The sequence below is a fragment of the Mustela nivalis genome (genome assembly GCF_964662115.1).
Source record: "Mustela nivalis genome assembly, chromosome: 4".
NCBI classification, from domain to species: Eukaryota; Metazoa; Chordata; class Mammalia; order Carnivora; family Mustelidae; genus Mustela; species Mustela nivalis.
This window is the reverse complement of record NC_139023.1, coordinates 4,448,618-4,472,217: the sequence shown is the minus strand read 5'-3', so window position 1 is coordinate 4,472,217 and position 23,600 is coordinate 4,448,618. Positions and strand designations below refer to the sequence as shown.

The 23,600-nt window shown below is 44.2% G+C and overlaps 1 protein-coding gene across 5 annotated transcripts in view; it reads left to right on the top strand.

The window, feature by feature from the left end:
- FRAS1 (Fraser extracellular matrix complex subunit 1) overlaps positions 1-23,600 on the top strand; it is a 409,483-nt gene that overhangs the window by 293,394 nt on the left and 92,489 nt on the right. For all 5 annotated transcript variants that reach the window (XM_082726544.1, XM_082726546.1, XM_082726545.1 and 2 more), the window contains 6 exons: positions 4,879-4,993; positions 7,478-7,615; positions 9,851-9,883; positions 18,487-18,618; positions 19,864-19,989; positions 22,163-22,410. In XM_082726544.1, coding sequence (XP_082582670.1) covers positions 4,879-4,993; positions 7,478-7,615; positions 9,851-9,883; positions 18,487-18,618; positions 19,864-19,989; positions 22,163-22,410 — 792 coding nt within the window. The remainder of the gene's footprint in view (positions 1-4,878; positions 4,994-7,477; positions 7,616-9,850; positions 9,884-18,486; positions 18,619-19,863; positions 19,990-22,162; positions 22,411-23,600) is intronic.

The following is a 23,600-nucleotide window of genomic DNA, read 5'->3' as shown; positions in this document are numbered from 1 at the left end:
AGCGCTGCAGGCCGTGACGAGTTCCGTGGGAGGCGCTTACAAAAGGTGTGCCTGGTCAAGGCTGGCAGAAGATCAGTAGATACTCTCTGCGGGACGTAAACCTCTGAGAATCATTAATGACATGTGGTGGTTTCATGCTCGGGCCTGAGATTCCCCAGGAAGATTGCATAGAGTAAAAAGCAGCATAAAAAAAATACCTGCCTAAATGGAAATTTGTTCTATGGCCTTTCTATAATGCTCTTCATCAAATCCGATCCTTTAAATGGTGTCCTACCACTTTGTTTTGTAGCGTTCCACCAGAACTATGTGCCTACATGCATGTACAAGATGTGTCCAGTCTGAATAATATTATAAGATATATATGTGTGTGTATATAATATATATGTGTTGCGTGTCTGTGTGTGTCTCTCTGTGTGTGTAATCTGAGATATATACATTTAGGGTATATATATCAAAGTTGGGCAAGGAGATCTATAAACAAGCATGTTTACCAATAAATAGCATAGCATAGTGTGAGATTCAGCAAATGAGTTAATAACTTTACATTAACTCAGTTTTCCAAGTAACCATCCACTGTTTGACTTAGAAGATCCTTAGGGACAAAATCTTTCTTTAATCTTGGTACCTTCTCCGCATCTAACGCAATGACTCACGTAGAAGTACTTGCTTAGTGAGTGTCTGTTGACGAAACGCATCGTTTTCAGACCTGCTCTCACACAGCTAATAATTCACTTTACTATCTCACCTTCAGATTCAAATGAATCGATCGTATGGGTAGACGCATATAAACATATACTTCCAACGTCGTATTTCCGTTCTCTTCTTAAAGGGGAAAGAAATTCTCTTATCTCTTAACGCGAAGTATATTCGCTAAGTCCTTTTTCAGATAGTTGTGGTACTCCGAGGGGGGTTGCCCACGGTCACCACTCGAGAGGACGGCCGTGCAGAAGCCCTCCTAGTTCGACTTGTCTCCGCAGTGATCGCTGGAACAAGGGTTCTCTTAAAACCACTCTCCCTGGGGTGAGCAGGGGCTCGGTTGGAACAGCTGAGCTGTTTGTCCTGTAATCTCAAGTCTGGGCATGCCATATTGGGTTTATGGCTGCGGACTTATCGGTCCATGTTTTTTCTTGAGACCTTTTCAAACACTAATAAAATTGTTATCTGCAGTTTCTGGAAATTTCTTTGTCCTTGGAATTCCTCCTGTGCTTTATCTGAGCCTTTCACAGTACTTAGCAGTTTCTACGTTGGAGTTACTTGCGAACTCCCCTTACCAACAACCAGAAATTCTTGAGGAAAAAGTCTGCATCTGATTCATTGTGTGTCTCCCACAGGCTCTTTGGGGGGACCTGCCCAGCGTAGGTTCTGACTGAATATTCGCTACGTGTGTAGGGGAGTGAATTAATCTTGTTGTCCTAACCAAACTGTGTGAGAAGATGATTTCTTGTAGAACCCCTTCTACTCATCTCGTCTTCTTATTTTTCATGGGTATTTAATTTCTGAAGTCAGCCATGAGCTTTGCTGCTTTGCTAATATGACAGTCGACAGATGAAAGTGGTCTTTCTTTTAATGGCCGCTGAAATAATAATGTTGTTTATAAATCCTGACCTGGGATCCCAAAGATTTAAATCACACACTCCCTTTGCTAAGGCTTACATGTTGAAGTGTTTGCCTCTCTTTAGACAACATTGAAAGATGATGGAAAATATTTATTTAATTATGTTGCTATAAAAGTATTCTCATTATTTTACTTCTTAGCCTAATCTTCTCATAATGATATTTTCCATTCACTCAACAAATTTTTATTGAGCTCTTTCATGTGCTAGGTGCTTGGGATCTATCCACGAACAAACAAAAATCCACGTTCGCACGGAGTTTCCATTGTCTTCGGGCAGGAGGGGATTGACAATAAGTCGTAAATCAAATAAATAACTCATAGGTCGCATGTGAGTGGAAAGTATTATGGGAAAACAAAACGTAAGACCAAGGTCAAGGGGGTCAGAAATGCGGTGGTGGCAACAGCAGAGACGGCCCGGATTGCAGATGGAAATGAGCTGAGCTTTATTAAAACAAAGATGGGGGCACCTGGGTGGCTCAGTGGGTTAAGCCGCTGCCTTCGGCTCAGGTCATGATCTCAGGGTCCAGGGATCTAGTCCCGCATCGGGCTCTCTGCTCGGCGGGGAGCCTGCTTCCTCCCCTCTCTCTGCCTGCCTCTCTGCCTACTTGTGATCTCTGTCAAATAAATAAATAAAATCTTACAAACAAACAAACAAACAAAAACAAAGATGTGTTAAGAAAGACTTGCAGGAGGTGAGGAGGAGAGGCGCGAAGGGAAAGTGCTCCAGACCCAGGGAGCTGTGTGTTTAGACACGTCCCGTTGCGGGGTGGGCGACCCAGGGAGCCCAGTGTTTAGACACGTCCCGTTGCGGGGTGGGCGACCCAGGGAGCCCAGTGTTTAGACACGTCCCGTTGCGGGGTGGGCGACCCAGGGAGCCGAGTGTTTAGACACGTCCCGTTGCGGGGTGGGCGACCCAGGGAGCCGAGTGTTTAGACACGTCCCGTTGTGGGGTGGGCGTGCGTGTTCAGGGAGCAGCGGGGAAGCCAGTGTGGCTGGAGCAGAGAGAGTGCGTGTGAGAGTCTCAGATTCACAGATGGGCCCAGTGTGTGTGTCGGGGGCAGGGAGGCGGGCAGAGGGCGGGGTCGGGGCAGATCTTATAAGTCCTCTCGGGCCAATGGAGGGACTTCAGGTTTTTTCTGGGTGAAATGGAGAGCCCTGACCAGGTGCTGAGCCACAGAGGTCGAACCTCCTTTTTGGCTGGCTGTTGGGCTGAAATGGATTGCAGGTGGGCAGGTGGGCAGGAGGGCAGGTGGGGAGGCTGTCCTGGTGACCACGTGTGACTGCGGCTCCCAGCAGGGTGGTGGCAGCGGCGTTGGGGAGAAGCAGGTGGATTCCAGACATATGCAGAGGTCACATGGGCATTATGAGAAACATTATCCTGTACTTCTCGATTGTTGACAGATATTTTAATAAAAAAGTGTCTTCTGTAATGATTTCTGTGGAATGCAATCTTTCATTTCTTACTATGTTTAATTGATAAATATTGAACATCCCAAATAGCCAATATTAAAATTGATTGTACTTTAATATATGTCAGACTCGATATTGCTTTCTTCAGGGAATCAAGTCCTTCCTTTTTCTACCTCCTGCCCGTTCTATTAGTAGAGAAATTACGTCAATAGGTTCCATAATACAAATGCTCCCTGGGCTGGCGTGTATTTCCCGTCGTCCATGCGCCTCGGTCCAGTCCCTCTTCTAATGGCTGGATTATTTTAGGGGCATCTAGATCGTCAAAAATATCTCCTAGTACCCCGAGAATTTTCAGATGCTCCGACAGCTTCGAGATGAACAGGGGAGGAGCTGAACGAGGTGCTGAGCCTGCCCTTCTCTGTGCGCGTGGCTCTGCCCACCCCTGCTCGCGGGTATAGGTGTGTATGCACCCGCGTAGGCTGTAAACACTTCCCACAGGGCCTTGGTTTTTCATTTGTTGTCCTTACTTGTTTTATTTTAGAGCGAGAGACCAGCGGCTGTTTGTAACTCTTACTTCCCTTACTCATGACATTCCAGACCCGAGCAGGGGCCTGAGATATGACTCTCTACTCGAGGGGGGTTGTCCAAACCTGCCAATGCCGCCTCTCCCAGGACAAGTGTGCCTGCAGGACACTTACAAAGCAACTGCAACCTTCAATCTTTTCACGGGTTACAGGAGCAGCACCACACCCTCCTGCCTGGGAAGGACTGAGCCCCACTTAATCCTTTCCTAAGTGGGGAAATTTCTTCTGGAAGAAGCAGAGCTTCAAAGACGAGGACAGCGTGTCCCACTCAGCCCTGCAGGGGTCAGCTCGGAAGAGCGGGCAGGGAGCCGGATATTTTTGTTCTGTCTTGTGTATGTGACCCACAAGGGGCCTGCCCTCACACTGTTTTTCCCTTTTCTCATCTCCCTTCTGTATGTTTTTGCTGCTGTTATTAACCCAACTCCCTGTTAACCCAACTCCCTGTCATGCCTGGTCTTGGGATTCGAAATCTCTCTCTCTCTCTCTGAGAGTTGTCACTGTTGGTGGGTTATGGCTATATACAAGTGAATGGACAGTAAAAAACTATGTACACATTGGCCTTTTGATTAATTTTGCCTGACCCCTTCCTTGGATACTGAGGACTGGAAGAGAAAAGCAAAATGTAGTCCTTTTGAAGGGTACAATGGAGACAAAACATGCTCTAGTTTTATGCGCTTTAATAAAGAATTCCTAAACCTCGGGATTCAAATGATCAGTGTCTTTTGGTGTTTGAGGTGAGCTTATCTTTTGCCCTTTGAAAACATCACAGTTCCCGTTGGCAGACCTGGAGTGGTCAGGGAGGGCTTCTTAGCAGATGCAGCCTCAGCCCATGACGTCAGAGGAGCAGAGATGTAGTGGCCCAGCCGGGAACAGCAGGACAGGAGGAGAGCGGGCTGCGCTGGCTCGTGTTGACGCGTCCCACGGCGAGTCCCACCTGGGGAAAAGGGGTCATGTTGGCACACCCCACAGTAGGCACCAACACAAACCTGGGGACAGCAGGCAGGGGAGGGGAGAGTGCAAGAGAACTAGAAGATTCTATGACCCTCTGAGGTTCTTAAGGCCAAGACAGATCTGCAGTGCAAGAGACCAGATCCTTCTTCGAGCTTTCAGGAAAATATTTTGCTGTAACTAATTTAAAAGCCCAGAGTGAGTGTGTTTTTTGTTTTTATTTTTGTTGTTGTTCCTGCTTTTTAAATAAGGTTTGTTTTTGCCTCTGGCTTTTGTTTTCATCACCCTGTTTTTTCTTCTTCTTCCTTAAATGTTGTTTAGGCTCGGGAGGATGCCCTGACTGTGATTCAGCCTCATTCCCTCTCCTTCATAGACTCTGAGAGGCCAAGCGGAAAGATCATATACAATATCACTGTACCTCTGCATCCAAATCAAGGTAAGACGCGCAGTCAATGACCTGTTGAGTGACGCTCTTGTCTTCTAATCGTTGGCCTGTCTTCAAAGCTCGGGAGTTTCGTCCGCAGGTACTTGTTGAGGATTTAAGAAGTAACAATTATTCACGCTCTCGGTTCCCTTGTTCTGAGTTTAGGACCACTTGAGAAAGAGACGCCGTCGTCAGACAGAGGGAGATGAGTGTGTCCGCTGTGGTGTGCCAGAGCTGGCGGGAGATCTGGTGTGCGCGCAACTTGAGTCACTGGGTTGAGCTGCCCCTCTCATGCACGGGCAGAACGGGGCAGACATGGGCACTGTCTGCAGGGGCAGACCCTGCTCTGGTGAGGTTAGGAGCGGTGAACAGACACGAACGGGAACGAGCGTGTGCTCAGGACAAGGGCTCTGCCCGCGCGTGCGGGGTGTGCTGCGCCCCACACACTGGGTTCCTTTCCCCTTTGGATGAATCCCTCCTTTCCCGGCGGGGAACATGAACCTGTGAAACCGCAGTCAGCAGAGAGGAGAGGCGGATCCCTGCCATCACTCTTCATTCTTTAGGTGGCTGCACTTGGGGCGTAACTAATAAGCCTGTCCCTAACAGAGGTGTGGCTGTCCCTCATGGAAAGGAGATGAGCTCTCGTAAGACACGTCTGCTCCCGACTCTGAGGCTGCTCTCCCAGGACCAACCGTTGCCCTGGATGCGAGCCTTCCACATTATCAAATCCCCCAGGAGAGATGAATGTCTAAAAATTAAGTCATATTACCCCTTTGATAAAGTCCAGAGAAACTAAACACCTAGAAGTCGTGCTTCTCTTTTTCTAAATCTGCTGAGTCTCAGCAAGAGCATTTCTCCTTACCTTGCCGGGGCCGAGTGGAGCTCTCTCGGTCCAGCAGCCTGGGCTGTCTTTCGGAGAGTGACTCTAGTCTCTCAGCCCCTCAGAACCTGAATTAGTTCAGCACAAACTCGCCATGTGTCCTTCTTTGAAAGAGTTGATGGACATGAAAGGCGATCAGAGCATTATTTCTGTGCCTACAAAATTTAGAAACGATAGGTAAATTTTCAGCCTCTAAAGATTTATCCCAGAGTTAAAATTGCAAATCCAATTCTTAGAATAATCATGATCCATGTTCCTGTTGCCAAAGGTTATCACAGAGGCCGAGGTGTTTCTGAAGGAAAGGGGTAAGTTGAGAAAACTCTCATTATAGCCTCACCAGGAGCCCAATCTATGTCATTTTCTCAGCAAGCTTGACCTTTAAGCTTTATCGAAAGAATCTCAAATTATGGTGAAATGTCTATGACTTGTAGAGAATTACCTAGTCTAAGTTATGTTAGGGGTAGTAGTTTGTGTCTTACTATTGATCATGGTCAATGACTTCTAGTCAGAAATCTGTTTGGGTCTCACACACAAAAAGAGGCTCAAACACCACGCGTCATCAGGAAAATGCAAATCAAAACCAGAATGAGATGTTACCTCACACCGGTCAGAAGGGCTAGTATCAAAAGGAGAGACATTACAAGCGTTGGCGAGGATGCGGGAGAAAGAGAACCTTTGCGTGCTGTTGGCAAGGGTATAAGTGGGTGCAGTCGCTGTGCAAAACAGTATGGAGGTTTCTCCAAAAAATTAAACATAGATCTACTGTATGATCCAGGAACTGGGGATTTACCCCAAGAAAACACAAACAGGCATTCAAAAAGATACACGGCCCCTTGTAATTACGGCAGCCTTACTCACAGCGGCCGAGACAGGGGAGCGCCTCCGTGTCTCCCGTGGATGCGCGGATGAGGAAGATGTGGGGCTGGGACGGCGCGCCTGAGAGAATGAAACCTTCCGTTCGTGACAACACGACTTGGGCCTGGAGGGTGTGATGCGAAGTGAAGTCAGTCAGACGGAGAAAGACCAACGCCGCCATATGCTTTCATTTGTGTCTGAATCTAGAAGTCAAACAAGCGAACCAACACTGAAAAATAAACTCATGAATACCAAGAATAAACTAGTGGTTGCCAGAGGGGTGGTCGGTAGGGGGATGGGTAGGGGGTGAAGGGGATTAAGAGGTCCGAGAGGTACAGACTTCCAGTTACAGAACCAACAAGTCGCGAGCATGGAAAAAGCAGCTTAAGGAGCGTAGTCAGTGACACGGTGATGGACTCGCGTGGTGACAGATGGTGACTTCGCGGATCGTGGGGAGCGTTCCAGGATGTATACGATTGTCAGATCACTAAGTGGTACACCTGAAACTCATATCGTACTGTCTGTCAGCCGTAATTCAACGAAGCATTTTTGAAAAGATCCTGTTGAAGTCTGTTTCGGTTTCAGATTTGCCTTTTTCTTGAAGGGCCGGAGAATGGTCTGATCAGGGAAGCGGGAGAGCACTTGCTCCCGAAGGATAGAGGCCTCCCCCACCAGGGGCGAAAGGCCGATTTATGGCCACGGACATTCCGTCCAGCATCAGACTTCCTGTCGGTGCTGATGCTGAGTCTCTTGCTCCCCAGGCATCATCGAGCACAGGGACCGGCCTCACTCTCCCGTCCGGTATTTCACACAGGAGGACGTCAACCAGGGCAAGATCATGTACCGCCCTCCCCCGGCCGCGCCCCACCTCCAGGAGATCACGGCCTTCTCCTTCGCTGGTAATGCCTTCTCCTCTCTTCTCGCGCACCCCGACTCTCGGGGGAGCCTCGGGGCAGCTTCTCCCCACCCCAGCTCTTCCTGTTGTCCTTCCCACGCTCTAGTGACATCGCTTTATAGCTGTTCAAAATCACTTGAGGCTTGTGGGCCAATGTGTAGTTTGGCCCAATCAGTTCCTCATTTTTTTTTTCATTTATTCATGCATGCACGTATGCTTTCAATAAATCTTTATTTGGGGCCTCTTATTGGCTGTGAGGTCTTGGAGATGATAGTGGTAAACAAAAAGAGGCTTGACGAATCCTGTTCTTGGTGAGTTTGGGGGCCTAGGTAGGGAGACAGAGTTTGAGAAATAATCCAGTAATGAGTGTTTATGACAAGAGCTCTGGAGAGAAAGAAAAATGTTCAGTGGCGTTCGAAGTAACAGAACTGCCCGAGACTAAGAGTTCAGCGGAGGCTGCTCCAGCGAGGGATGAGTAGATGCTCGTCAGCCTGAATGTGCCTCTTGGGGTACTTGGGAGAACATTCCCCGAGAAAGGGCACACAGCTCGCGGGCAGAGGGGAGAGAATGTGACATTCTGAGGGTTTAAAAAAAACAACAAAAAGTCCGTGTCTAGAATGTAGAAGGTTGAGCAGAACAAGGATGCTCTTGGAGGGAGAGAGAGAGGCCACACCTCAGAGGCCTGGAAGCCTGTCAGGATTTATATCTTTATCCCCAAAGCAAGAGGAACCCAGTGGAGGTTTAGATCTTCATGAAGAACTCGTTAGCTGCAGGATGTGAGTGGACTGGAGGAGGCCAGGGCGGGTGGGCTGTGGGGGAGGGGAATCCGGTGAGAGACATGGCCGGGCTACACCGGGGAGGTCCTCCGGGGAATGGAGAATGCAACCGTTTGGGCCAGGATTTGACAGAAGCCACTGTTTGTAAAGGAAGAGAAGACTGAACAAAAGAATACCTAGTTTTGGGTTTTTTTTTTTTTTAATATTTTATGTATTTATTTGTCAGAGAGAGAGAGCGCGTGTGCAAGCAGGGAGAGCAGCAGGCGGAGAAGCAGGACTTGATCCAGGACCCTGGGATCATGACCTGATCCAAAGCGAGACTCTCAGACTTTCTCTGAGTCCCCAGGCGGCCCAAATAACTGCATTTCTTTGAATACAAACCATTTTTCGCCCTTCCACTGAGCCACGATAGTTCATCTTTGTTATCCCTCTCTCTCCCCTCGACCCAGTACCCAAAGCTGCTGACCGGGATGCAGGAGTTTTGAGTCCTAAACCTAAATACTTCTGTGCCTTGGAATGATTCTAAAAATCTTGAAGCCGGTTCCCTTATGATCTTTAAGGTGTATGTACATAACATGATTAATAGGGAATATTATGTTTATATAGTAGCCTTACTCATCCAGAACCGCTAGTGATTTCTTATGTAATTTGAACATGGGTTAAATAATTTTAGAGTTACATCTTAAACTATAGAAAGCATTTAAAGTCACATTTTCCATTATATACATAAATGCAATTGTCCAGAAAATGACTAAGTCTTCTTTGAAAATATTGAAACGTGGGTGTAGGCCTCCTCTCTAAGGAGGATCCCAGTGTTTGGTAACTGGGTAACTAATAGCCCATGAAAATGTTCATGGTTCTCTAACCCCTACTTCAAAAGACCTACTTTACAAAGAAACTCAGGATGTCCTGGGATTAGAAGGAAGGAAATCGTGTCAGCCGTGGTTGAAGTTATTTCCGTATCTATTATACTTGCCTACGTTCCGAGAGCCTTTTTAGAGAGAGCAGAGTTCTGTCCTGTATAATCTATGGGATAAATGCCATGAGATAAATCTCTCCCATCGTGATAGTGTGTAAATCAATGTCCCAGGCATCACTCAATTCTACAATGGAATTGACCCAGCAGAGAGCCTGTCAGTGATATACGACATCACCCACATTCACCGATTTGTAGGATTTTATGTACTGATAAAATGGGATCTGAATGAATGTATTATAAATCACTCTAACTACTGGGATATAAAATTATTCTACTCTGCCATTCTTTTTGTTATTTAAAATTAGTGCTGGCACCATTAAACTCAACATTAACAAAAGACCTGGTGATCTTTCCTCAAACCATAATAATTTAGGTTAAAACATGCTTTACTTTTCTAACCTCTGCCCCATATTTTGTACCTTCTCCATCTATTTCTGACCCCCAGATGCTCACCAATGTACTGATTTTCTCTTTTCTGTTACAGGTCTTCCAGAATCGGTGAAATTTCACTTCACAGGTGACGATTTTAATAGTAATTTTGTTAGAAAATGGGATTTTTCCTTGCCTTATTAGTCCATTCTTTTTGTTCCCTTCGTCATTACTATTTTCTAAGAACTGCTTAAAAGTTATAGAAGACAAGTTTTTCTGGAATAGTCACATGACTAGTTAAATAGTAACAGCTTGAGTCTGTATTCATAGAAGAAAATTCTCCATCCAGTATTCCAAAGATTAGGGTTGTTTAAGTTCCGTTTCAAACAGTCCCAGTATCTATTAAAAAGAGGTGATCGTGGTTAAGCTCTTAGCCTCTGGATACAGACTGCCCCGGGGGTCGGTTGCTCTGAGAATGTTTCTTAACCTCTCTGTGCCTGCATGCTTCACTCAACAGTGGGGATGAAATCTAATAATCATACATATATAAAGCTCCCAGAACTATGATTGTCCTGTCATTCCGTGTGACACTCAGCTAATGGATCGTGGTGTAGAGTGTCTTGAACTGAGCCTTCCCTTGATTGCTTTGCTCCTGGAGGGAGATGAAAGCTGTGTGTGGGAACCCGGGCATCCCAGCTTTGGTTCCCCAGGCCGTAGAAGCTCCATGCTAGCGAGCGGACGTGTGGTCAGATCTGGCATCTCTGTAGAACAGCAGAGGGACAAGCTTTCTTGTTTGAGGTCTGGTATGAGGATGGGTGGCTGTAAATGACACCCTAAACTGCTGTTTAGTTGGAGTTGACTGTTCCATTGGAATCAGCCACCTGTAGGTCCTGTTCTATGTCATGGTTGGAGAGAAAAGTCATCTCCCTCAAACTCCCAGACCTTCTTTCCTTCTCTGAGGATTTAGAATCACACTTGAATCAACAGTAAATTTCATTGTTGAGTCATTGTTTCTTTTTAATTGAGATGCAGTTGACATATGACCTATAACAAGTTGAAATACAGCATCATGTTAGTTTCAGGTGCACAGCATCGTGATTGAGTATTTGGGTGTATTACAAAATGGTCATGATGATAAGTCTAGTTAATATCAGCCACCATATGTAGTTACAAATTATTTTTCTTGTAACTTCAGCATTTACTGTCTCCCTAATGTAATACTATATTATAACTGTAGTTACCATGCTGTAATTACACCCCTATGACTTAGTCATAGCTAGAGGTTTGTACCTTTTGGCTCCCTTCAGCTATTTCAGAGCCCCCTGTCCCAACCCCACCTCTGACAACTACCAGTTTGTTATTTTCTGTAGTTCTAAGCTTGGATTTATTTGTTTGGTTGGAGCCCAGAAATCAATGAGATCGTAAGGTATTTGCCCTTTTCTGTCTGACCTGTTTCATTTAGCTTCATGCCCCCAGGGTCCATCCATGTTATTACAAATGGCAAGATTTTCTTTTTTATGACTGAGTGATATTTCATTGCATATGCACACGACCTTTTCTTTATCTGTTCATCTGTCAGTGATGCTTGGGTTGATTCTACGTCATGGTTATTGTCAATAATGCTTCAGTAAACATGGGGGTATGTATATCTTTTCAAATTAGTGTTTTCATTCTTTTTTTAGGATTTTATTTATTTATTTGAGAGAAAAAGCACGTGCACTGGCAGGGGGTGGAGAAAGGACAGAGGGAGAGGGAGAAGCAGACCTCCCACTGAGCAGGGAGCCCAACTCAGGACTGGATCCCAGGACCCTCGGGTCATGACCTGAGCCAAAGGCAGACACTTAACCGACTGAGCCACCCAGGCACACAAAGTGTTTTCATTTTCTTTGGATCACCCAGAAGCAGAGTTGCTGGATCATGTACTATTTCTGTTTTGTTTTTTGTTGTTTGTTTTTTTTTTTCCTTAAAGATTATTTATTTATTTATTTGACAGACAGAGATAACAAGTAGGCGGAGAGGCAGGCAGAGAGAGAGGGGGAAGCAGGCTCCCTGCTGAGCAGAAAGCCGGATGCAGGGCTCGATCCCAGGACCCCAAGATCGTGACCTGAGCTGAAGGCAGAGGCTCAACCCACTGAGCCACCCAGGCGCCCCACTATTTCTGTTTTTAATTTTTTGTGGAAACGTCATACTATTTTCTATAGAAGCTGTACTAGTTTATATTTCTCCAAACAATGCCCATGTATTCTTTTCTCCATATCCTGGCCAACACATTTTATTTCTTGTCCTTTTGATATAGCCATTCTAACAGGTGTGAGGGGATACCTCATTGTAGTTTTGGTTTGCATTTCCTTGATGATGAGTGATGTTGAGCTTCTTTCCGTGTATCTGTTGGCCATCTGTATCTGTAGGTCTTCTTTAGAAAAATGACTATTCAGATCTTCTGCCCATTTTTTAACTGGATTGTTTGGGGATTTTGCTATTGATTGTATGGGTTCTTTATATATTTTGGATTTTAACCGATCAGATACATAATTTGCAGATATTTCCCCCCATTTGGTAGTTTGGCTTTTCATTTTGTTGATGGATTTCTTTGCTGCGCAAAAGCTTTTCAGTGTGATGTAGTCCTACTTGTTTGTTTGCTTTTGTTGCTTTTGCTTTTGGTTTCAAATCCAAAAAAATCATCCCAAGGCTGATATTAAGGAGCTTCCACCTTTGTTTTCTTCCAGGACTTTTATGGTTTCAGGTCTTACATTCAAGTATTTATCCATTTTGAGTTTATTTTTGTGTGCGGCATAAGATAATGGTACCGGTTCCTTCATTTGCGTGAGGCTGTCGAGTTTTCTCAACACCATGGGTTGAAGAGAATGTCTTTCTCCATTGCATCTTCTTGGCTCCTTTGTCATACGTCAATTGGCCATATGCATGCAGGTTTATTTCTGGGTTCTCTATTCTATTCTATTCATCTCTACTGATCGGTTTTTATGGTTATACTATGCTATTTTGATTACTGCAGCATTGTAATACAGTTTGAGAGAGCCTGTGCCTCCAGCCTTATTCTTCTTTCTCAAGATCGCTCTGTCTTTTCCGGGCCTTTCGTGGTTTCATACAAAAGTAGCATCATTTGTCCTATTTCTGTGGAAAATGCCATTGGACATTTGACGGGATTGCATAGAATCTGCAGACTACATTGGTTGTTATGGACATTTTGACAATGTTAAGTCTTCTAATCCATGAGCGTAGAAATATCTTTCTATTTATTTGTGTCTTCTTCAGGTTCTTTCTTCCAAGCACAGGTCTTTTATCTCCTTACTTAAATTTATGCCTAGGTATTTCATTCTTTTTGATGGAGTTGAAAATGGGATTACTTTCTTTTTTTTTTTAATTTTTTCAATGTATTTATTTTCAGAAAAACAGTATTCATTATTTTTTCACCACACCCAGTGCTCCATGCAATCCGTGCCCTCTATAATACCCACCACCTGGTACCCCAACCTCCCACACCCCCGCCACTTCAAACCCCTCAGATTGTTTTTCAGAGTCCATAGTCTCTCGTGATTCACCTCCCCTTCCAATTTACCCCAACTCCCTTCTCCTCTCTAACACCCCTTGTCCTCCATGATATTTGTTATGCTCCACAAATAAGTGAAACCATATGATAACTGACTCTCTCTGCTTGACTTATTTCACTCAGCATCATCTCTTCCAGTCCCGTCCATGTTGCTACAAAAGTGGGGTATTCGTCCTTTCTGATGGAGGCATAATACTCCATAGTGTATATGGACCACATCTTCCTTATCCATTCGTCCGTTGAAGGGCATCTTGGTTCTTTCCACAGTTTGGCGACCGTGGCCATTGCTGCTATGAACATTGGGGTGCAGATGGCCCTTCTTTTCACAACATCTGTATCTTTGGGGTAAATACCCAGGAGTGCAATTGCAGGGTCATAGGGAAGTTCTATTTTTAATTTCTTGAGGACTCTCCACACTGTTCTCCAAAGAAGCTGCACCAACTTGCATTCCCACCAACAGTGGAAGAGGGTTCCCCTTTCTCCACATCCTCTCCAACACATGTTGTTTTCTGTTTTGTTAATTTTGGCCATTCTAACTGGTGTAAGGTGATATCTCAATGTGGTTTTAATTTGAATCTCCCTGAGGGCTAATGATGATGAACATTTTTTTCATGTGTCTGATAGCCATTTGTATGTCTTTCTTAACATCTCCAAGAGTTTATTATTGGGGTATAGAAATGCAAGAGATTTTTGTATGGTTTTGCATCCTACAACTTTACTAAATTTCTTTATTAGTTCTAACAGTGTTTGGTGGCATCTAGGGTTTTCCATATATAATATCATGTCATCTGCAAATGATGACAGTTTTACTTCTTCCCTTCCAATTTGGATGCCTTATTATTCTTTATCCAGTGTTTTATCATTATTATTATTAATATTATTATTATTTAAGATTTTGTTTATTTATTTGACAGACAGAGATCACAAGTAGGCAGAGAAGCAGGCAGAGAGAGAGGAGGAAGTAGGCTCCCTGCTGAACAGAGAGCCCGATGCAGGGCTGAATCCCAGGACCCTGAGATCATGACCCGAGTCAAGGCAGAGGCTTTAACTCACTGATCCACCCAGGCGCCCCCAGTGTTTTATTGTTATTGATGTGAACTCAGTATCAGGTTATTTCCAGTGATTGACTTCTAGATAATTCATACAATCAATAATAATATACAACAGATTATATAGTATTTCACTTTTTATAAAGCAATATGCAATATAAATTGTCTCATTTAATCCTCGTAACAAGACTGTAAGGACAGGTATTATTTTTAGCATTTTAAGGCCAGGGAAATGAAGGGTCATTAAGTAATCTGCCCAGATCTCCAGTCCTGGTTAACAGTAGAGCCAAGACTTAAATACAAGTTTCTGACATGGAACATGGGATATTTTATTTAGTCTGGTCTGGATGTGTGTTGGTTGTGAAAAACAAGTATCATAAGAGTGTGCCTGTTTTGTTTCTAAGCCTCAACTTTTACCTGAAATCTTGAATAGGTGAAGGGGTTAACTATTACCTTCTCCAGGACTGTAAGTTAAGTGGTCCTGGAACCCATTATACAGGGTAAAGGAAATAGATGTTGGGCTGACCTCAAATTATTTTATCTTATTTCTGCCTGAGGTTGGTTGGTTGGTTTCTTTCTTTCTTTTGTTGTTGTTGAATGAATTTTTTTTTAAAGTGTTCTAAAGATTGAATTTTTTTAGAGCAGTTTTAGGTTTACAAAAACATTGAAAGTACAGAGAAGTCCCCATTCACTCTGCCCCCACAGATACCCAGGCATAGCATAACTTCTCCCTTGTCAACATCCCTCGCCAGAATGGTACATTTGTTACTAAGGGTGACCCTACACTGACATGTCATAATCAACCACAGTCGGTAGTTACTGTCGGGTTCATTCTTGGTGTTGCACATTCTGTGGGCTTTGGCCAGTGGATAATGACATGTATCTGTCACTGTGATATCCTATAGTGTATCTTCACTGCCCTAGAAATCCCCTGTGTTCTCTGTTCACCTCCCAGACCCACTTCCCACCTTCGGCAACCACTGTTCTTTTTATTGTCTTCCAGAGTTTTGTATTTTCCAGAGTGTCACAGAGCGAGAGTCACACAGGGTAGGGTCTGTCAGGCTGGCGTAGTTCACTTAGCAATATGCGTTTTAGGGTCTTCTGTGTCTCTCCGTGGCTTTGTAATTCACTTATTTTTAGTGCTGAATGACACTCCATTGTCGAGAAGTACCACCGCTTATTTCATCCGTTTGTCTACTAAAGGACCTCTTAGATGCTTCCAAGCTTTAGCAATTGTAACTAAAGCTGTTATAAACATCTGTATGCAGGTTTTGTATGGACCTAAGTTTTCAAATCCTTGGGGTAAACACCAAAGAGTGCAATTGCTGTATTACATGGTAAGAGTATATTTAGTTTTGTTTTTAAAAGAAGAGCCAAGTTGTCTTCCAGAAGGGCTGTGCCACTTTGCATTCCCACCGGCAGTGTGTAAGTTTGTGCTCCACATCCTCACCAGCATTTGGTGTTGTCAGTGTTCCAGATTTTGGCAATGTTAATTGGTGCATAATAGCATCTTATAATTGTTTTAATTTCCGTGTCTCTACTGACACATGATGAGAGCTGCTTCTCATGTGTTTCTCTGCCGTCCGTGTATTTTCGTTGGTGAGATAACCATTAAGGTCTTTGGTCTGTTTTTGAATTGGGCTCTTTTTTTATTGTTGGGTTTTATGAATTCTTTGTACATTTTTAATAACAATTCTGTATCATTTGAATGTTTTGAAAATATTTTCTCTTCCAGTTTATGGCTTTTCCTTTCATACACTTAACATTGCCTTTCACAGAACAGAAGTTTTTAATTTTAATGACGTCCAGCTTATCAGTGATTTCTTTCAAGGATCATGTCTTTTGTGTTTTATCTAAAGAGGCATCACCTTTCCCAAGATCATCTCATTTTCGCCTCTGTTGTCTTATAGGAGTTTGATAGTTTTGCCTTTCACATGTAGGTCCATGAGCCATTTCAAGTTCATTGTTGGGAAGGGTATAAAAGTTTCCCTTTCATTAAGGAGAACATTTTTTGGAAACTGGTAGGAAGCCATCTCCTTTAGCAGAGTTTTGTGAGAGAAAATGTTAAATTGGGCACATACTGAGCTAAGGTGGCAACAAGCCCGAGCCTGGACATTGACCCAGAGTGAGGAAGAACAGCTCATTTGGTCGATGGGCTAAGACAGGAAGGGAGGCTGACACTCCTGACCTGACTGCTTCAGACCAAGCCCAGACGCTCTGCAGAGCCATCCTGAGCAAGGGAAATACACGAGGCAAGTGGTGCTCGCAGGGAGCCTCTGACCTAAAGAGGCAAACTGTTTCTCAGAGAAATCAGGAACGTTGCTTAAAGGAACAGCTAGACATATAATTGCTTACATTTTGATTGTAAGTTCTTATATTTGTTTACGAAACTCCGCACCCCACTGATCGATTTTCTAGTTGCAAAACATGTGCCAGCAAATAGCTCTCTTCCGTTTACTCACAGAGGGAAAGATAGGCGAGGGTCACCCTGATGGCGCGGTGGCGTTACCGAGACTCGGACGCGCCGGGGTCTTTCCCTCCCTCTGCGGCAGTAAGGGCGGTGAAGGCTCCCCGAGGTCTGCCCCGCTTAAAAGTGAAATCAATGCAAAACATTTCATAAAGTAAAATTGTATCTCACAATAGTGATTTTTATTTAAGGCACGCGTTCTTAACTTAGATCCCAGAAGCTTCAGAGATTCAGCATCTGCTGAAATTTGTGGGAAATGTCCCTATGTTTGTCCCCCAAGCCTCCACACATTAGGAATTGTCTGTTCCTGTCCCTGATGTTCCAGAGAGGAGGTCGAGCCTAAACAAAGAAGCAGGGGCAACCGTCGTGGCATTTGGCCGAATGACCAGAGCCATAAACCTTCATCCGCAGGCGGAATGTCTCCTCCTTCAGTAGGGCTATTTCTGGACCGCTCTAGGACATGGAGTGCGCCTTATAAAACCCAGCCATCTCCTTTAGATCTGTTCTCAGGAATAAAAACAAATCTAAAGCCCAAGTGGGATCATTACGAGCAGCCGCTGAGCATCCCTTTACTTCGCTTAAGTAGATGCCAGCCTCCTGCGGACTTGCTGCTGAGTCCACAAGAAGGGGACGAAGGAAACCGGCCCGGAGGCAGAGGCAGGCAGAGCTCACATTAGAACAATCCACAGCAGCGTTTTGTCCGTAGCGACTACCGATAAACACGTCGGTGAACCGCTGGTACCGATGTTCTTCCAAACCTGGCTTTAGAGACTCGAGGGGGCTTTAAGGTCCGGGAAGGTGGGAATCAGTCAGCCGCCAGACACACCTGCTTCCGTTTCCCGCAGGTGACGGGCGTTCGCTTGGATGTCAGACAATCCAGGAAATAAACTCTTCAAGTCATGGTTCTCCTCACAAAGTATCTTCCGTGCATTGCAGCGTGTGACGATCCCGTAAAAACCGAATAGGTCTGCTTGCTCCCCAATAATTGCCTTCTGAGATACTCGCGTGGGTATTTTCTGTCCTTTTTAAAAAGCTCTTTCCTCATGAGACGGAGGTGTCATTTCTAAACGAGATCTCTTGAAAGAAAATATTTTTCCAGGACATGAGGAGAATGAATCAAAAAATAATTCCATAAATAAGAGTCTTTTAATTTTATTTTTAGAATTTATTTATTTACTTATTTGAGAGATGAGAGAGAGAGAGAGAGAACACAAGCAGGGAGAGTGACAGAGGGAGAGGGAAAAGCAGACTCTCCGCTGAGCCCGGCGCCCAAAGCGGGGCTCGATCCCAGGACCCCGAGATCATGACGTGAGCTGAAGGCAGAGGCTTAATTGACTGAGCCACCCAGGTGCCACTCATAAATAAAGTCTTTACGGGCATCATTGAAGGGTGCAGATTTTATATGACTTTCTTTTCCACTAACATTTACCAGGATCACCTTGTCGTGGAGCTTGCTTTATAGAATGACTTTGTTATTATGGTCCTTTAGCCTTTCATTATCCAGGAGAGAAAACCTCGTGAGGCGCGCTCACAATCTTCCTTGCTTGCTTACATTTTCCGTTTGTGAGCATCGCTTCAAAGTGGCCAGGTGATCTGAGAATCTCCTGGGAAGCCCCTGATGGTGACCAGGCTACACGTGGATGTGCATGTGTGTTTATCCTTTCCAGTTTCCGATGGAGCCCACACGAGTCCGGAGATGGTCCTCACCATTCATTTGCTTCCCACTGACCAGCACCTGCCGGCGTTCCAGGTCACAGCTCCCCTGCTTGAGGTCAGCCCAGGAGGGAGCGCTGCTATAGGTAGGAACTGAGCCTAAAAGAAACATGCCTCTGGGAATGGAACCATATTTCAACAGCAGTCCCTGTTTAAACCTCTTGATGGTTGCCAAGAAAGAATGAGCTCTTCTCCCAGCAGGGATATGCCTTCTCCCCCGTGTCCTTCCCTCTGCCCATTTCCACGCAAATAGAAGCAGCCGGAGAGAAGGAAATAAGCCCTTCCCAGGCCAGTGTTCGGTGACGAAGCACCACACAGAATGTGTTTTCCAGCAGAGACGAGAAGGGAGAGGAGCGGTCTCAGGGGCTGCCCTTGCTTTCTGTTTAGAAGGTGAAGAGCAACAGGAGAAATGACAGATCGCAGTAACCTTCGGAAGCTGCAGCGCTCCTGGGCGCGGTTGTTCTGTAGGGGGTCTTCTTCCGCTCTCAGTGCGCTTCCTCTTCAGCAGTTCTCCTGATTCTCCCACCCAGCGAGTTCTAAAAGCAAACAGTGGATGTTGTGGGGTGTGTGAGCTGTGCTCGACAGATCCTTATCTGGTTTCTCCCCCTGAGTATGGGCTTGAAATTAATTATCATCCAATTTCTAAACAAGCCTCATGCACAAAGACGATGGCCATGCCACCCTGTTCTTTCTCACTTCTGTGATGGCCCTAGCAGCCGTTGTTTTGTTTTGTTTTTAAGATTTTGTTTATGTATTTAACAGACAGAGATCACAAGTAGGCGGAGAGAGAGAGGGAGAAGCAGGCTCCCTGCTGAGCAGGGAGCCCGATGTGGGGCTCGATCCCAGGACCCTGGGATCATGACCTGAGCCGAAGGCAGAGGCTTTAACCCACTGAGCCACCCAGTGCCCACCTAGCAGCCATTGTTAAGACAACTTGGCTCTTCTGTGGATTCAGAAAAAGAAGGGAATAAATAATGAAAAGCCAAAGCAGTTTCTGGGAGCATTTTTCTGGAAGAAAACCTAGCCCAGCCAGTCAGAACTGACCTATATGTCAGCTTCTGTGCCCTCATTTGTATGGAAAGGTGTTCTTAATTCAGAACTACCTACTTACAAGTTAACCTTGGGAAGTAAGTGAACAACTTGCAATTTAGGAATTGACTGTGTCATCAGTTTTCACTCTTCCGTGGTTGACCGGAAGTCAACGGTGCCTTCTTGCAACCATCAGATTGCCCGCAGCATGGCTTCCAGCCTGCCCTGTAGCTATAATGTAGGCAACACATACTGTTTGGAACGTACACGTCCTCTCACAGTGACCTGTCTCCTGACTGCAGGACTTCAGCTGGTAATAAGAGACACGGAGACTGCTCCTGAGGAACTCCTCTTTGAGCTCCGGAAACCTCCCGAGCATGGTGTGATCCTGAAGTACACAGCCGAGCTCCAAGGGCCCATGGCCACAGGTAACTGCTTCCTTGGTCACGGGCATGCTTGAAGGGTTTCTTGCTCTAGTTTTATGTCTCAGACAAGAAGTAAAGCAAGTCCGTGGAACGAACGATGAGGAGAGACTTTGAAGGAACAATTTTTAGTTCTTAGTCCATTGGCTGAAAGATTTGGGACTTCTTTCTCTGCACCCACAAGCCAAAACAATGAGGCTGTTTCCTCAAGTTGTGGGTGAAATTAGTTGAAATTGGCTGATTTATCTGGAGTAAATGCATTTAGAACCACCTCATACGAAGCGTCAGGTGCCACTTTCCTGTGGTTGGTCATGAAGATGAGTTTGTCTTCCTTAGTGTTTTTTTTTTTTTTTTTAATATTTTTTTATTTATTTGACAGAGAGAGTAGGCAGAGAGGCAGGCAGAAAGAGAAGGGGAAGCAGGCTCCCTGCTGAGCAGAGAGCCCAATGTGGGGCTCGATCCCAGGACCCTGGGATCATGACCTGAGCTGAAAGCGGAGGCCTTAACCCACTGAGCCACCCAGGCGCCCCTGTCTTCCTTAGTTTGCTATGTTAATTTTCACAGTCTCCTTAGCACTGAAACTCTGACAGCATAAACAACCTGTGTCTTCATCCATAAAGAAGGAAACACATTTTGTAAGTCATATCTTCATGATGTAACACTGTGGTAGATCATGGGACCAGCTTTCCAAAGTCATATTTCTTGTACTTTCTTCAATTATAGAAAAATAATACATGTTGATTGTCTTAGAAAGTATGAAAAAGCACAAGGAACACAGCTCAATCTAATTGTGTAATAGTTAGCCCCTACACATCAAAGTGAGTATTCTCTCTTTCAAAGTAGTCACTTTGGGATGCTATATGCTTATTTCAACAATTTGTACTTTCTCAGAAACCTTTATATAATTCCTAATAGTCATGTAGTCATGCATTCTTTCGAATATCCCTGCAGAGAGAGGGGAATAAATCTTTGACCTTAAAGTTAGATAGAATTTGAAGAACAACCAACAAGCATTTGGGAGTCACAAAGGCAGATTTTTAAAATTTGCTGAACATAAGAAATATCATGAGAATAGATTTCTAGCATCCTAAGGGAACTACTTAAGGAGCTTTACCAGTCAGAACCCAGTCGCCTCAACATTATATTTAACCTATACTGTGTAACTAATATATACCATCTAAAGATGTTTGTAAAATATTTTATTATTTTTTTAAAAGCACAATACCACTAACACCAGTAAATCACAATAACACAGTGTCAAAAGAGAAGACTTAGAAGACAAATACAGAAAATGAATAAATTCTTTAGTCGCACTCATAGCACCAATTACTAGTGCCAATAATCTGTCAGGAAGTAGAGTTGAATATAAATAACATCCAAGAAGACCAATTTTTCAGTTATACTCTCTGGAATCCTGGGGGCCCATGACGTTAAGAGGCATATCTTGTAGAAAGGGTTCCATGACCAAACAACTTTGGAATGCTTTAATATTTCCCTATTGAAGATTCTAAAATTCTAATAAATCCTGCAGTTCAAAAAAATTATTAGTTTTAAATTTTGTTTAATCTGTTTTCCCAAAGTTATATGACCTTGAGACTTTTTCATACACCTGTGAAATCTGTCAAAAATTTGTATTCCAGACCTACAATGTTTGGATTTCTAACTTTAAGTCTGTTTTTAAATTTTTAGGTATTTTTGAATTTAGAAAAACCTTATACTCCCAACTAAAATGAAGACTGCTACAGATCCATCAACCATAATTTATTTTCTTAACTTTTTCCAAAAAAATTCAGTGTCAAGGTTAGATCCAAGATTAGGTCGTCCTAAAGAGTAGAGGCTTGACCTTTATTCTCTAGAACTAAGAATGATGACTGGATCTCACAGAAGCAGATTTGAGCTCAGTATGATTAAGAACTTAAACAAAGCTATCTCCAGTGGGATTGGCTGCCTTGTAAAGCAGTGAGCCTCCCACCCTGAGAAGTGTTGAAGGACAGGCTGAATAACCCCCTTTCAAGAGTGGGAATCCTACACTGGGTGTGTGGTTGAGCTAATTAACTTACAACTCCCAGAGTATATGATCCTATATGTACTTCAAAATCCTGAGAACAAAGGTGTTATATACATGAAAAGCGTTATTCCCAGAAGGAATTGGCTTTGCAATATGTCTTCCTCTCGGAAGGTGACACCTTCACATATGAAGATATTGAGAAAAATGTTCTGCAGTACCTACACGATGGCTCCTCTGCCCGGGAAGACAGCATGGAGATCTCAGTCACAGATGGCACATCAGCGACAACCGTGGAAGTGAAAGTGGAGGTGTCACTCTCAGAGGACCGGGGGCCTCAGCTGGCTGCTGGTGCCTCTCTGAGCATCACCGTGGCCAGTAAAAGCACAGCCATAATCACCAGGTCACACCTCGCTTATGTCGTAAGTTCTTCCCTGTGTCTTCTTGTTCACTGCACCCTCTCCCTAGGCTTGACTAGAGAGCAGTGCCATGGCTGAAGATTCAGGGCATCAGGTCGGTGGCCATACAAGGAAGTTTCTTCTCAGCCCCCCAGAGCTCCGCTCCATTGTTTATTCTGGCTGCTCCCCACGTCTCCTGAGCAGACAAGGGAACGAGCGGAACTTTGGTGGAAACACAATGAGATTGTGTAGGGATGGGTGATGGTCAACAGGAAACAGTGCCTATGCCGGAAAAGCCTGAGTCTCCATTTTTTAAAGCTCCATCCATAATATTTCAAATGGCAATTTTGAGGAAAGAACACTTTAGAAGAACACACCTGATTTATGACTAATAAGTAATAATATTTCATGGCCTGCTGAGAGGAAGCTCACTTTCACCAGCTTTGGTGTCAGGGCCAGATCTAGACAGAATGCTGGCACATTCCTTTGGCAGTACCTCTCTGCCGGGCTTCCTAAGCACGATTCCTGACTCACCCTCCATCTCATGCCCCAAAAGAAGCCCTGTAGTTAGGGAACCAAGGGTAGTTTGAGGGACATCAGGGCTTTTTTTTCCATCTGGCCCTAACTTGCTAAGTGACCCTGGTTAATTATACTCCTCTCTCCTGGAGCTAAGGATAATGAGGATAATTAATTTTATTTTTCAGTTATGTGTATTGTAAACATACACAAATTCGCTATGTAAACATAATAGTTCTGACAAATACCTTGAAAATAATGATGGTTATTTGAATGGTAATCATTCTTAGTATTGAGCTTTTCCTTACCAACATTAAAATTCCCACCAATGACCTGGGCTTTTTCTTTCTTTCATTGGTTTTTTTGTTTGTTTGTTTGTTTGTTTGTTTTTTAATACTATATAGTTTTAAGTAATCCTTTTCTGGGCTAAAGAGTCCGGCTGTAAAATCTAGTCCTGGATAGTAGCATGTGAGATAAAACATTGGCCTGGGAACAATTGCTTCAATTGCTTTAGCACAGATTTTCCCCTCAAATTGTCTTTTCTTAAATTATGGGAAACTGCATTCCACCCTGATTCTTCTCATGGGTCTAGTATAGTTTCAGAACAGCTTTTGTTTTTTTGTTTTTTGTTTTTTGTTTTTTTTTTTAACTGACAGGTGATTTTACCATAGGTTATGGTCTTCTAAATCTTATGAAAC